General features: G+C 44.5%; 1 protein-coding gene across 4 annotated transcripts in view; it reads right to left on the reverse strand.

The window, feature by feature from the left end:
- The window catches only part of LOC118228387 (zinc finger protein DPF3-like), a 49,572-nt gene extending 39,190 nt beyond the window's left edge, over positions 1-10,382 (reverse strand). For all 4 annotated transcript variants that reach the window (XR_004765476.1, XR_004765475.1, XM_035419884.1 and 1 more), the window contains exon 1: positions 10,270-10,382. Coding sequence is in view for 2 of the 4 variants with exons in the window: in XM_035419884.1 (XP_035275775.1) it covers positions 10,270-10,301 (32 nt within the window). In the remaining 2 variants the exon portion in view is untranslated. The remainder of the gene's footprint in view (positions 1-10,269) is intronic.
- Between the last annotated feature and the right edge of the window lie 2,328 nt (positions 10,383-12,710).

The following is a 12,710-nucleotide window of genomic DNA, read 5'->3' on the forward strand; positions in this document are numbered from 1 at the left end:
CAAGAATGAAGTGGCGGGTGGGCAGCAAATGGAATCTCACAAGGTGGTGGGGACAGGCCTAAGTCTCTCACAGGTCAAGCAGCTGACCCTGGCCCTCAACGAAGCAAACAGAAACAACAAAAAGGAAAGCTCTGCATTCTGGGAAATGCTGTCCCAACCAACAGCTTCCAGAAGGACAATGAACCTGAATTTGTTGCCTCTCAAGAGCAAAATTATGAGAGGGTGACTTGCAAAAGCCAATGCTACTCTGACCCACGGTAGCTAACTGGTTTGGGACAGGGTGAGTTCAGATAGTAATCTAATCAGCTTCAGTTAGACATTAACAGAGCTTTATCACTGGCATGGTGGTTCACTACAGGAAACCCACACATGTGGCACCGCGCCTCGAACCACTAGCTTGTAGCAGTACTAGAAGGCCACAACACCTGCTCTGTTTCCTTCATTGATAAAACATTATTTAATATTATAAATATTAAAAAATTATAAAATTAAGAAAGTGCTCTACTAAAGGCAAGAGAACAATCACTGAGATTCGTAAAATTTAAAGAGCTGATTATTTTCAGATTTTTAAGGAATCGTTGGGCTTCAATTGCAGTCCAAGTTCATATTCCAACAACCAACACAAGCCATGCTGCAAAACTTAGCAGCTTGGGGTGGTTAAGTTGCCTATCAGCACACAAGTAGCCTTAAAGCCCTCCGTTGCCCAGAGACAGAGGTGTGATCCAGTGACCGTGAAAAGCCCAGAAAACCAACTCTTCCAAGGAAGCAGGCTACAGCTGGAGGAATTTTTCCACATAAACAACCGTGACGTGAAAAAGCGCAGGACGTGTCCAAAAGAGCTTCTCAGGCGACCGCGCATGGAGATCGACCCCGGCCATTCCTCTCCGTATCCTCGGGCCGGAGTTTATACAGAAAGAAGGCAGTGTCGACGGACGGAGACGGTCGAGCGTGAGCTGCTCCATGTTTACACTCCCAATAAAGGGGAATTCAGAACAGCGAGGCAGCGAAAGGCACTTATCAGCGAAGCGGAGGTGCTATCTCTCCAAATGCAGAGCCGGTCAGGTCAGAGTACCCAGCGCACAGCGCACACTTCAAACAAAGGCACTATTTAGGCTGCATCTTTACGCCCTATCTGTGAGTTTGCTCTAATGATGTCGGTGGGCAACACCTGGTTAAAAGTTGCCTGTGTGACGCCACGTAAATTCCTAAGCGCGTTTTAGCTCTAAAACAGAAACTACGCTTCCAGTCCCATCATTAGCGTTGGAGCCTAGCTCCTGTAAACAGACCGGGTCCTCCACCCAACTGGGATTTAATGCGCTTCGCTGTACTGAAAACGCTGTCATTGAGTTTGCAGCAACATGGCCGCTGCGTGCCAAGGTCAGAGCAGTGTTACGGGATCCGCGCTCATCAGCTTGCACAACACTCAGCGCACTCTCCGTGACCTTACCCTTCTGCGCCACCCCATCACCCACCTTCCCTCATCCAAAATTCCTTTCTTCCTGAATAAATCACGCTTTTCCCCTCCCTCTTTCCCTCCCTCCCATCATACTATATTGTTTTTCCTCTCTTTCTACCTGGGTCTCTTTCACTCTATCTCCCGCTCTTTACATCCCTCTCCTTTTTCCATTTCCCTGTCTCCCCTCTCTCACTCTGTTTTACTCTCTCCTTGAGTCTCTCTCGACCACTCCCTGTTCCGTTCCCTGTGTCCCCCTCCCTCTCTACCTCTGTGTCTCTGGGGAATGGTACACACAGTGCCCATGCTACCTTCCCCCCGTGTGCCTGCTGAGTTTCACAGACAGCCTGTCTCTCCACACAGTCAATCTCTCAGGCAATGGGATCGTATCCATCACTGATGGTACTTCTAATTTGCATATGCACGTATAGTGTATGTTCATTATACATGCAAATTGTCTGAGTATAGTGCATGCAAATATTTCAGCTTAAGCTTTCATCAGCACAATGTTGTTTTATGTGAATAAAATACAAAGAGATACACACACACAGTTTCCTCAAAAAGGAATCCTCCAAATCAAATGCTCTTTCCTCGGTGTTATGAAACAAAAGCAAAAACAGCTGTGGCGAGACTGAAACCCTGACAGACTCCCCCAGAGTCCTCCTTCCTTCCTTCCTTCAGCCGAGAGGGGTGCTCCTTATATGCCACCTCTCAGGGCCCCACCTTTCCAGAACTCAAAAACGGCCGAGAGTTCCGTTAGCGCCGCCTCTTCTCAGGCGACGGGTGCGGAAAGCTAGCGTGCACCGCCCGCAAAGCTGGTAAAATCATTTCAGGTTTTGGAGGAGTGCGCGGTCACCCGCGGAAGAACGAGGGGGGGGGGGGGGGGTCGCCCTCGCGGCCCCTCGTACGTTTCTGCAGAGTTGGAAGTGTGGGGGAGAGAGGGAAAAGAGCGGCCATCCATCACGGTCCGGCCCTTTTTTGTGCACCGGCATGAAAAAAAAAATCAAAGAGGGGTTGGGGGAGAGGGACACGGAGGGGAGGGGAGGGGGGAGGGGGAGAGAGAGAGAGGGAGAGCGAGGAAGGGACTGGGAAGAGGAGCTTTCTCCCCTCTCAGCACATTCAGGACAAGCAGGGAACCGCACAAACTCATTACACGCCCATTAATCCAATTGACAATTAATTATTTAGGGCCGGTACTGCAGGCAGGAGATGAGGTAAGCTGGGCCCTTGAAACAGGCACCGCCCTCCTTCTGTGCATTCGGCATATCGATAAGGGGAAATATTAAATGGCGGTTAGAATTCGTAACTGGCCACTGAAAGACATGGCTTACCTTTCTACACCCTTCTGCTTGAGTTTAAACTTCTAAGACAATTTAATCAAGAATTTAAAAATGGAACACGCATAAATACATTAATAGAAAGGACAAAAAACGAATCGCTATCATAAGTCAGAAACACCAACTCTCAAGCTGCATCTCAAAAAATAGTGACTAGGTCTGACTGTTGGTTGCCTGTGTGATAGCCAGCAGATATCCGATCTTTTACTTGACCCACTCTTCATTATGTTAATCCAATAACAGACAGCTTCTGAACAGCATAGTTAATGCTTACCCAAAAACAAAAAAAAAACAGCTAACCTTGAACCACAAGAACTTTAGATGCCACAATTGCAATGCAACCAGTAACATTAAAGGATCTTATCCTACTAAATCAGTATGGTAGAGATATAATACAGACCATGAACGGCAGAAGGAAAAGCACCTTAGCAAAGGTAACTGCTATTTCAATAGACTGCTTCAGAAACTCGGGTCTTGCAAGGCATGATGGGACTGCAGCATGTCAATAAAATCCTGTCCCATTAATCTCCCCTCCATTAAGAAATGGCAACAGTATTGATTTGCTTTTTTCCAATTTTTCAAATGGAATTTGAATAGGAAGGCAAGTGAGGGTTTTCACAGAGATGGGGGGGACGTGTTTGTTTCGTTCTATTTCTGTTTCTTTTTTCCTCTGCTACGACTGTGGACAACACTGCCCCTGTCCAAAATAACAGAAGGATGACTGGCATGAAGGTACTGTATCTCTCAACAGCTCCACTCTTCATCGTGACATTCCAGAAAGGCCCGGCTGTGCGTTACTGTTTACATATCATTTCAACGAGCGTTTGACAAGTCAGCTGCTATTCTCCTGTGACTGACAGGATTTCAAGAAGGCACCTGACAGACTGCTCGTCCGTGCTCTTTAGCGCTTTTATCGCCCGTCATACAAGTGAATTATATCCTTCCTCACATGACACAGGGTTACAGAAGCGCCAATATACTTGCCCTACAATAGACTGAGAAGGAAAATATGTACTTTTCCTGAAACTCTTCCTCCTTCGGGCTCGCAGTCTTATCCTCGGGAATCACCGGCCGTTTTAACCCGAATGCGCTTTCCACAATGTCTGTCACTCTGTCAATGAGCCTTGACAGCACACGGTAATCAGATTACTGCATCCCTTATGATATCAAGAGCCCTGCGTGAGACGCCCCACAGAAAGGCATAAAGGGGTATAAAGACGACCAGGCAAGGGGTCAGCCCTAACATGTGTGAACCATGAATCCAGACCCTGGGGGGGGGGGGGGGTGACGGGTGTAACAGCAGAAAGGAGTTCAGTCTTTTGTGTGCAGGTCTTTTCTCTAGGACCCTTCAGACCCCCACACACTTCCCTCGTAGACTAACAAATGAGCTAAGCAGAGGGAGGAGGTGTAGGCTATGTGCATTTGGTGGTGGTTTCGGTATTTTTAAAAATCTTTTTTTTCATTTTTCACACGTCGCTGCGCTAATATTTGCATCATTAAAAAGAGTCATCGTTGTTTTGTTGCTTTAATTTATTTACTGTTATCACTGTGTTATGCACTCTGCATCTGCATCCCTGCTACGGTAATAGTGTTCATTGGGAAGCAGGCTACTGGCAATAAAGAATCATTTAAATTTTAATTGAATGTAACTTAATTGTGTGTGTGTGTGTGTGAGAGAGAGAGAGAGAAGTGCAAGAGGGAGAGAGACCAGTACAGAAGAGAGCAAATGTGTATTTCTCTAGACTTTCCTCTGCTGGTGGTGCTGTGCAGAGATCCACACGTTTGTCCAGGTGTCAGTGCATGAAAGTGAAGGTGGGTGGGGGGTGGAGGGTGTCTCTGGTCTCTCTCACTGCCTCTAGCTGCATCACAGGAAGCCAATGTGTTGGCATGGCAACATGCTGGCTTGTGAGGCTACTGACCCCATCCTGACAGCACCCTCTCACTGCCAAAAGCCCAACAGTGCCTCATAGTCTGAGCTCCATATAAGACAGTAGCCTGAGAAAATGCATCACAAGCATGGCTCAGCAGCCACAGGTCACTCCAGCAGGTGGCAAACAATGTAGATCAGTCACATAACTGAAAGCTTTACGGAAAAAAACCCATCAAACCCCCTTCCACAGGAAGAGACATGTCTCTGCTGCTCTCATCTGAACAAGGGAAACAGGGACTGCAGGCTCCTCAGTTGGGAAACATTGTTCCACTGTGAGCTCATCTCTGCAAATAACACACTAACCATGTATGAATGCAAGCATGCATACAGTACATGCACACACACCTGCCTGCACATGCACATACAACACACACAAACAAATAAACTTGTGTCAATGAACAAACACATACAGATAAAAGACACATGCCTGTGTGCGTGTTCATACACACACAAGAGCACTTCTGCACAAACATGTACACAAAGACAAATACACACTTGCACTATCAAACCATCCATTCATTCCATTTTCTAAGCCTCATAGTCAGGGTCGTGACACATGCTTCACTGAAAAAACATAAACATACAAATAAAAACATATGCCAGTGCATGAACACGGCTACACACACACGCACACGAGGAAGCGCATCACGTATGTGCACGCTTGCACACACACACACACACACACACACGACACCTGAGAGACACTGCACTCGACAGGAGAGAGCCGGCACAAACCGACGGACTGCGCCTCTCACCTTCATCTTAATGCCTCTGATGCAAAAACCATCAAAGTGGTCCACACGAGCAGGCAACATCCAATTAGTGTCAAGTGTGACTAATTAGGATCTAAGAAATGCATGAAATTAAGTCTGAAACGAAAGACTGTGGCTAATTATAGCCGATTGATATAGTTCATTAGTCAAAGCTTTTCATGGGGGCACTTTCTCCTCCCGCGCACTCCAGCGTCTCTGATGAAAGAGCACCCTGAGACTCCCCGTAATGAACAGGGAGGTCTCGTTCAATCCTGAAAGATGGGCCCACGCTTAAGGTGGAATCAGTGACAGAACGCGAGATCAGCCCTCCTACTCACGGAAACCACAGCCAGACAGACGGTGGACAGTCATGTGACTAAAAGTGGGAAATTAACACCAGCCTCCAGCCATCCAGCATCCATTATCTATACACGCTTATCCTGGTCAGAGTCAAAGGAGGTACTGGAGCCTATCCCAGCGTGCATAGGGCAAGAGGCAGGAATACACCCTGGATAGGTCGACAATCTAGTGCAGGGCAGCCACCAGCCAAAAGCTAGTATATTTTCTCAGTGGCTAGGAAGTTTGTCTACTCTTCCAGCCACTTTGGCAGGTAACCATAATTTGGTGACCATGTTATATTCTAAATATGCAGTTGTCTCGTAACATAGTAAATTTAGGGATTTTGGGATGCACTATCCACTGTGGCCAGTGAACAAAAAAATCAGTTTCCTGCCCTGCATGCTCTCAATGGAAGCATAGCATTGCTTGAGCACGGTCGCACGAGTGCCCAGGATACCAATGGCCCCCTGGTTCTAGTGACACGTACGCAGCGAGGAGCACGTGACTAGGAAATACTAATAACGGCACCAGCAGCGGAGCGGGGGCGGATCTGGATGCGCGCCGCGGCTGTGGGCGGAAGGATTCTCAGTAAGCCCCTCGGTGGCGCTGGGGCGGCTCTGCCTCGCATCGGGAGCAGATGGGGCTCCCGCTCGCGCCCAGCGCCTCCGCTCCGCCGCCGCGTCTCCCGACAGATGGAGCCCAGGATCCCGGGATTCGGCTAATCTGCATCTCTCCCCCGCTTAAAGGCCCAGCGGTCCCGCTCCGCTCCCGTCCCAAGCGGTACGAAAGCGCCGCGACGCCGCCCGTCTCCCTCCTGCCCTCCGCCCGCCCCCCCACCACGTGGGGGGCATGGTCACCAGAAACAAGGCCGATGGCCACCTCTTACCAATCTTGTGATCGTGTAGGTGCTAAGAGAATGCGTGCAGTCATCCCACCATGCACATCAGGCTGGGCGAGCTACACTCATCTGACTCATCAGAAAACACGCGTCTTAACGACACCTGCAGAAACCACTTCCCCTGCAGTACCGAACTTACACCATCCGGCTCTTTGCGAGCCAAAATGGACGCTGCGGTGGTTTGCTCTGCAAGGCTCTTTGTCCAGGTCGCGTCAGACGGTGAGCGAGAGCGAGAGCCAGGCGTGCTGCCTTCACCAGGAACAGCAACAGCGCCATCTCGTCACGTAGGCCCCCCCCTCCACAGGAGGTCCCTGTTCCAGGAAGCGCCTTATGTAGGAGAGCCCCCCGTCTGGGGCTGGAAAACAGCTTGGGCGAAAATCGGGAAAACAGGAGATTGAATTCTCTGCCGCAAGAGCTGCCTTCCAACACCGGCTGGGCTTTTAAAACCCTTTTGGTGGAGGCTTTTTTTGCCAGATGGAAGATACTCAGCAGAGGCTCCTATAGATGCCAGATCTCATTCTCTAGGGCAAAGAGCCCTGACAGTGTGCTCTGATAAGGAGCATGAAACTCTCTTTATTTCTCTTCCTCTCTCTCTCTCTTTCTCTCTCTCTCTCTCCCTCCTTCGCTCTCTCTGGTTCAGCATGAGGTTCTGGAATTCTGTAGCAGTAAAAAGAAAAACTCTCTTTTGTCATGGCCCTGAGAAAAGCCCTATCAGTCTGGTGGTAGTGGACACAGCTATGGAATGCTTGCCAACACACACAGTTCCCACAATGGAAACGCTTCTTCACCAAAGACGGCGTGAGCTAACACCATAAATTCCACAGGCTTGGATGGTGACAGGAACTTGGAGTGAGAAAATAAATATCAAACTCATCTGCCGATCTTTGCTCACTGAAATGAGGTTAGCTAAACAATTAACAGCACATGACATGCCATTTCACCAGTATAGTGGACACCACTGCACAATAACAAAAAACACCGTCAAAGCAACTGTAAAAGTAACTGTATTCTAACAAAATCAATCATCATTGTAGAATTTATTTTTTTATTCTTTCAAATGGACCCCAGAGTGAAATCCCTGGAAAGAGCACACAGGCCTTGATGGAAAAACCAGCATTGGTGTGCCATTTGAAGCACAGAACCCTGTGCACACACACAGGCTGGGGGCTGTCTTAGAACATTCTCACACACCCTAATCGGCAGACACACACCACAGGATCGTCTCTGATCTCAATCTATAATCCACAGACTGTCTCTTCCTGATATTTGCCTTCCTGCAGCATGAACAAAAGCAACTTTCTTCATGAAATAGGTTAAGAGCAGGGCTATGTTCTCAATTATAATCCTTGCTTCTTTACAGTATACAACATTAGCTGTACTACACCCATGTGTATTTTTAAAACACATCTCTTCATCCTGTCTCAACAACAGAAATAACATTCTGGAAAAATACAGGAACCAGTACAAGAATGGAAACAGAACTAGGGTTTCTTTTTTTTTATTTTTAAAAGGAGGGCATGTATTTATTTCATAAGATAACGTAAAGGTTTTCAACCATGGTTAGGTATTTCAAAGGATTATGGGGGGGCCTTGGGATCAAGGCAAATAATCACAGAAAATAACTGAAGAGTAGGGACAGACAGCATAAAGGGGTGCTGTAGTTTAATGGTTTGTAAAAAGGGCTACATTCCACAACAAGGTAGAAAATATTTGAGTTAGTTCACTTCTCTGATTAAAGTGTTCATATGTGAATCTGACAGTAAAAGAGATGTCGCTGTTTTTTCCTTTTTAGACGATCTTGTGACAACTTATTTTGCGACTTTACAGCTCTTTACAGATTTAACGTCTTGTTAGTCACATGCACAGCAACCGTCTATAATATCCTGTACGTCCTCACTTGGTTTTAAATATATGACGCCGACAATGAGCACACTAAAGCAGACTGTGCTAAAAATATAAGATCGAAAGAAAAGGAAGAGCTCGCACAGCGTCAAGCAGAACACTGAGAGTACAGGTCTTGGCGCAACAGCCTATTCTTTATGAGTCTCCCTGTTTGTTTTTCCCCATTTCAATTTAAATGAAGAGGTTGAAACAAGTGACAAATATTTTCAAGAAATAGGCCTACTCCATAAGTATTGATTTAGTCTGAAAAGATAATGGATGCATTTAGGTATTGTACAATCACGAGTCCCGGTTATTTGACAAACTGTAATGTAATAAATCCAACCACCTGTCTTTCTCTCTTGGTAATCGCTTCATTAATTCATCTTCTGTGTTGACACTACAGAATTATTTTGCATGGTAGCCTCTCGTCGCACAACGTATGTCATGAAATAAATATTTGTTTAAACTGCTTAAAACTAAATAAATAAAATATAATGTTAGAATCTGATTAACTAACATCATAAATATATACGCTCAATATGCTACTGGCTACTCTATACGAAAAGGAATCGAAGGTACTCAGTTGCGGACGTTTTACCTTTATTCTCGTGAAGTTGTCCCATAACAATAAAAATCGAGTACTGGGATCAAATTTTCCAAATCTCCCGACTAGTTTCCTTCTAATGGGCAACCGCCTTTGTTACTGACACCAATAAACCGTCATTTTAATGTCACGTTTTTCCTAATGAATGCAAAGAACACCAAACTCATTCGACAGTAGCAAATTCTTTTACGTTCACTTCACGCATTAAACTGTCTACTAGCCTTATAATTACACAGGCTTGCCTACGAATCGCGCTACCGTTTTTTTCACGAAATGCTGACAGTAAGCAAGCCACTGTTAATCGCTGTGCAGACAGCAACCTAAACAACACTTTTCTTGTTTGACTGCATGAGTTGCATTTAATATAGCTAGCTTGCCAACTTTAACCAAACGTTCCTGAGATTAATTTATTAGAAAAATGTTAGGCTATGAAGAACTGCAATAGAGGCGAATTCGACGAAGGAGCTGAAGCTTGCAATAACGTTAAAGATTAATTAAAATGTAGCCTACGTAGTGCGAGTTACTCTCTGTTACAATATAGAATTAGAAATGAAACAATGCATTCATGCGGCTAGCGTTAGATAAAAGCAATCGGTACCGACAAGAAACAGCTCCTAGTGCGAGGACACATTATTGCATTTGAAAAAATATTTCAATATGGGACCGTCCTGAACACTGCGCACTGTGTGGAATATACTTTTAATTTATTTCCAAGTCCCGTAATATTCAAACATGGTTTCCACTATTACTGCAGTGTAATCGAGAATAAATTCATGCAACGAACACAAACATGGTTTCTTCTGAACCCAGTGCATAAATCGCACTGTACATGTATTGCATTTAAAAATAAAAACTATCTGTGCATTAGATAGCCAGCTAGCTAGACAGCTAGCTACCTATTTGTCCAGATGCATGTGGAAGAACATTATGCATGAAAGAATATCCAAAAAGATAAAACAACTGTAATCGTCTGTTATACTCGTTTCACATGGGCCCTCTCCGAAGACTGATCACAAGCACAAACACAAAACTCCATATATTAAAAGTGTACTCAATTTTGTAAATTACTTACGCTTTGAGTGGATTCTGAATGACAGCCGCCATTTTGCCACACTGTAACCCAATATAGAGCAACTCCAAGTACTGAGGGGACCCTACTAAAAAAACAGCCAATCAAGTCTGAGGTGCCCGGCTTACTGGCCAATATAATTCCGGTATTAAGAAACGAGGCGTGGCTTGTTTAGTAAACTGTCAAAACCATTTTAAATGCTATCTCCTTTGTACAGTACAGGGTGGCTGCTATGTGCCCACAGTTCTTAAAGAAGTAGTTAACTGTTTTGCTTCGTTTTGGGTTATTATTATCCACAAGTAGCCTATGTAAACCCGACATTTATAAGATAACAGGTACCGCACGACCAGTGTACTTCGGAACAGTCGGGGACGGGTCTCTGTTGGCCCATGCGTTGTCTGAAGAAGTTCAGTTCTTTTCATAGCTAATAATGTCACCAGTAGTAATTCCATTGTCTTCAAGTATATCATGGTCTTTTTTCGTAGCCTAGCCTAGGCTACATTAACAATGCCAGTTTCCAATTCATCATGTTACAATAAACTGAAAGAACAAAACAGAGATAATTTGGTTTGTGATGGTGATGTTATTTGTTTGTTTGTTTGTTTGTTTGTTTAGCTTATTTCCTGGGGAATCCATAAGCCAGGTATACACGGAGATCACTTTAGAAACATGTTCCCAGGGTCTTTCCTGTACTCCAGTGACAAGTGTATAAAGTGAAGTGTTAATTTATGTATACAGATTCCCTTGGAAACCCACCACAATCACACTGGAAAAATAAATGATTATATAAAATATATTTATTCATAAAATATTATTATTTATAAAAAATAAATATGACAATGCAGTTGAACTGACAGTTGTACAGACTAATTAAAGTACAGAGCAATCAAATGGATGTACATGAACCACAGAATGAATGGACTGTCTTATAGATAATGTAATGTGGTGACATTTTCTAGTCAATTCCTGGATTGAAACACAGTTTATGTATTACTTGCTATCAAAGGCCCTGTAACATTTTGAAATCAAATGGCACAGAAATGACAAGCTAGACTCTCTACTTAAAGGTGAATAGTTAAGACTTGCTTGAATTTGTGATATTGAACTACACTGTTGCTAAGCCCATCCACATATTGCTGGTGAGCAGGCTACTTTCAAGAATGAATGACTAAAATGTTGTGCAATTTTTCAAACTGATTGCTTAGTTTTATTCAAACACGCATCAGTAGTATTGCTGACCTTTTGAAAACTTGCAACATTCAGTGAAGAACTTGGCATATGCCCCAGGAGTCTTTTGAACTGGTACAAAATATTTAATCATACCCAGTGTCTTGTATTTTACCTCCTTAAGGATTAATCTACTACTTAAATGAAGACAGAAAACTGATAGAATACAAGCTGTGATGCCATTTTCTCAGACTACCAGAGGTGCAACTTAGTCCGCAGGGCTGGTACAGATTCTGTCTTTGCAATTATCACCCCCACAGATCTGACCTTGCACCTTGTCTGCATGGCATACACATACTGCGGTCAAATAAAACCTGCTAAGGCACCAAGTCAAATACCCGAGGAGCAGGGATACATGAAAAATGATGCAAATCAACTGCAAAACAGAACATTAAAGGCAGGCAGGTTTCCAACTGGTACTGTTAATGTGAAATACTGAATGATCACAAATAGGTAGTACCTGCATTAAAGTTGGTATGTGAGGTGAGGACTGAGACAAAAAAAATCAATAAAAATGTAACGTCTACCCTGAATGTTTTATGAGCTGGTCTCTGTATGCCTCTGCAATGGGATGACACTTCCTGTATGGTTTGCAGCATGTGTGTGCACCAACTTCCAACGGCTAAATTTAGTTTGTGGTTTCTCTCTGTGAGCACCCCAGGAGGTGTGTTTCTTAAAATAAAACTTATACAGAAGATTCACTAGATAAATACCCACAAAGTAATCTGCAGTGCTTGTAATTGTAGCTGACAGATCAACCTGAGCCAGGGATGTTTAATTCAAGACTGATCACACAGCTCCCCCTAGGTGCTTGTTTTTCCCCAACTTTATTTAATCCACTCAATGGGGGAAATACCGCCTCTTGGTGATTGCAGGCAATGCAGTATTCCTGAAAGAATTAAAATGTTGCCATGCGAGGTTCCTCTAAAAACATGTACATTTGGCAGCTCATTGGTCAGGGCCCCAGCTCCTATTCCAGAACACTCTTTAGTCATGCCAGGAATGACGAAGGAGCTTCACTTGATTTATCAGTATATTATAAGCACCCATTGTGTCTGGCACAGTGGTTTCCATCCATTCACCAACACATGCATGTACGTGTGACAAATCTTTGCTTCACCCACTCCCCTTATTGCACAATAATAAAAAGCTTTTGTTATTGTTACTGGTAACGAAGGGCTTGAAGTTTGCTTACTGCAGTTTTGCACAGGGCCTCT

The sequence above is a fragment of the Anguilla anguilla genome, chromosome 1 (assembly GCF_013347855.1).
Source record: "Anguilla anguilla isolate fAngAng1 chromosome 1, fAngAng1.pri, whole genome shotgun sequence".
NCBI lineage: Eukaryota > Metazoa > Chordata > Actinopteri > Anguilliformes > Anguillidae > Anguilla > Anguilla anguilla.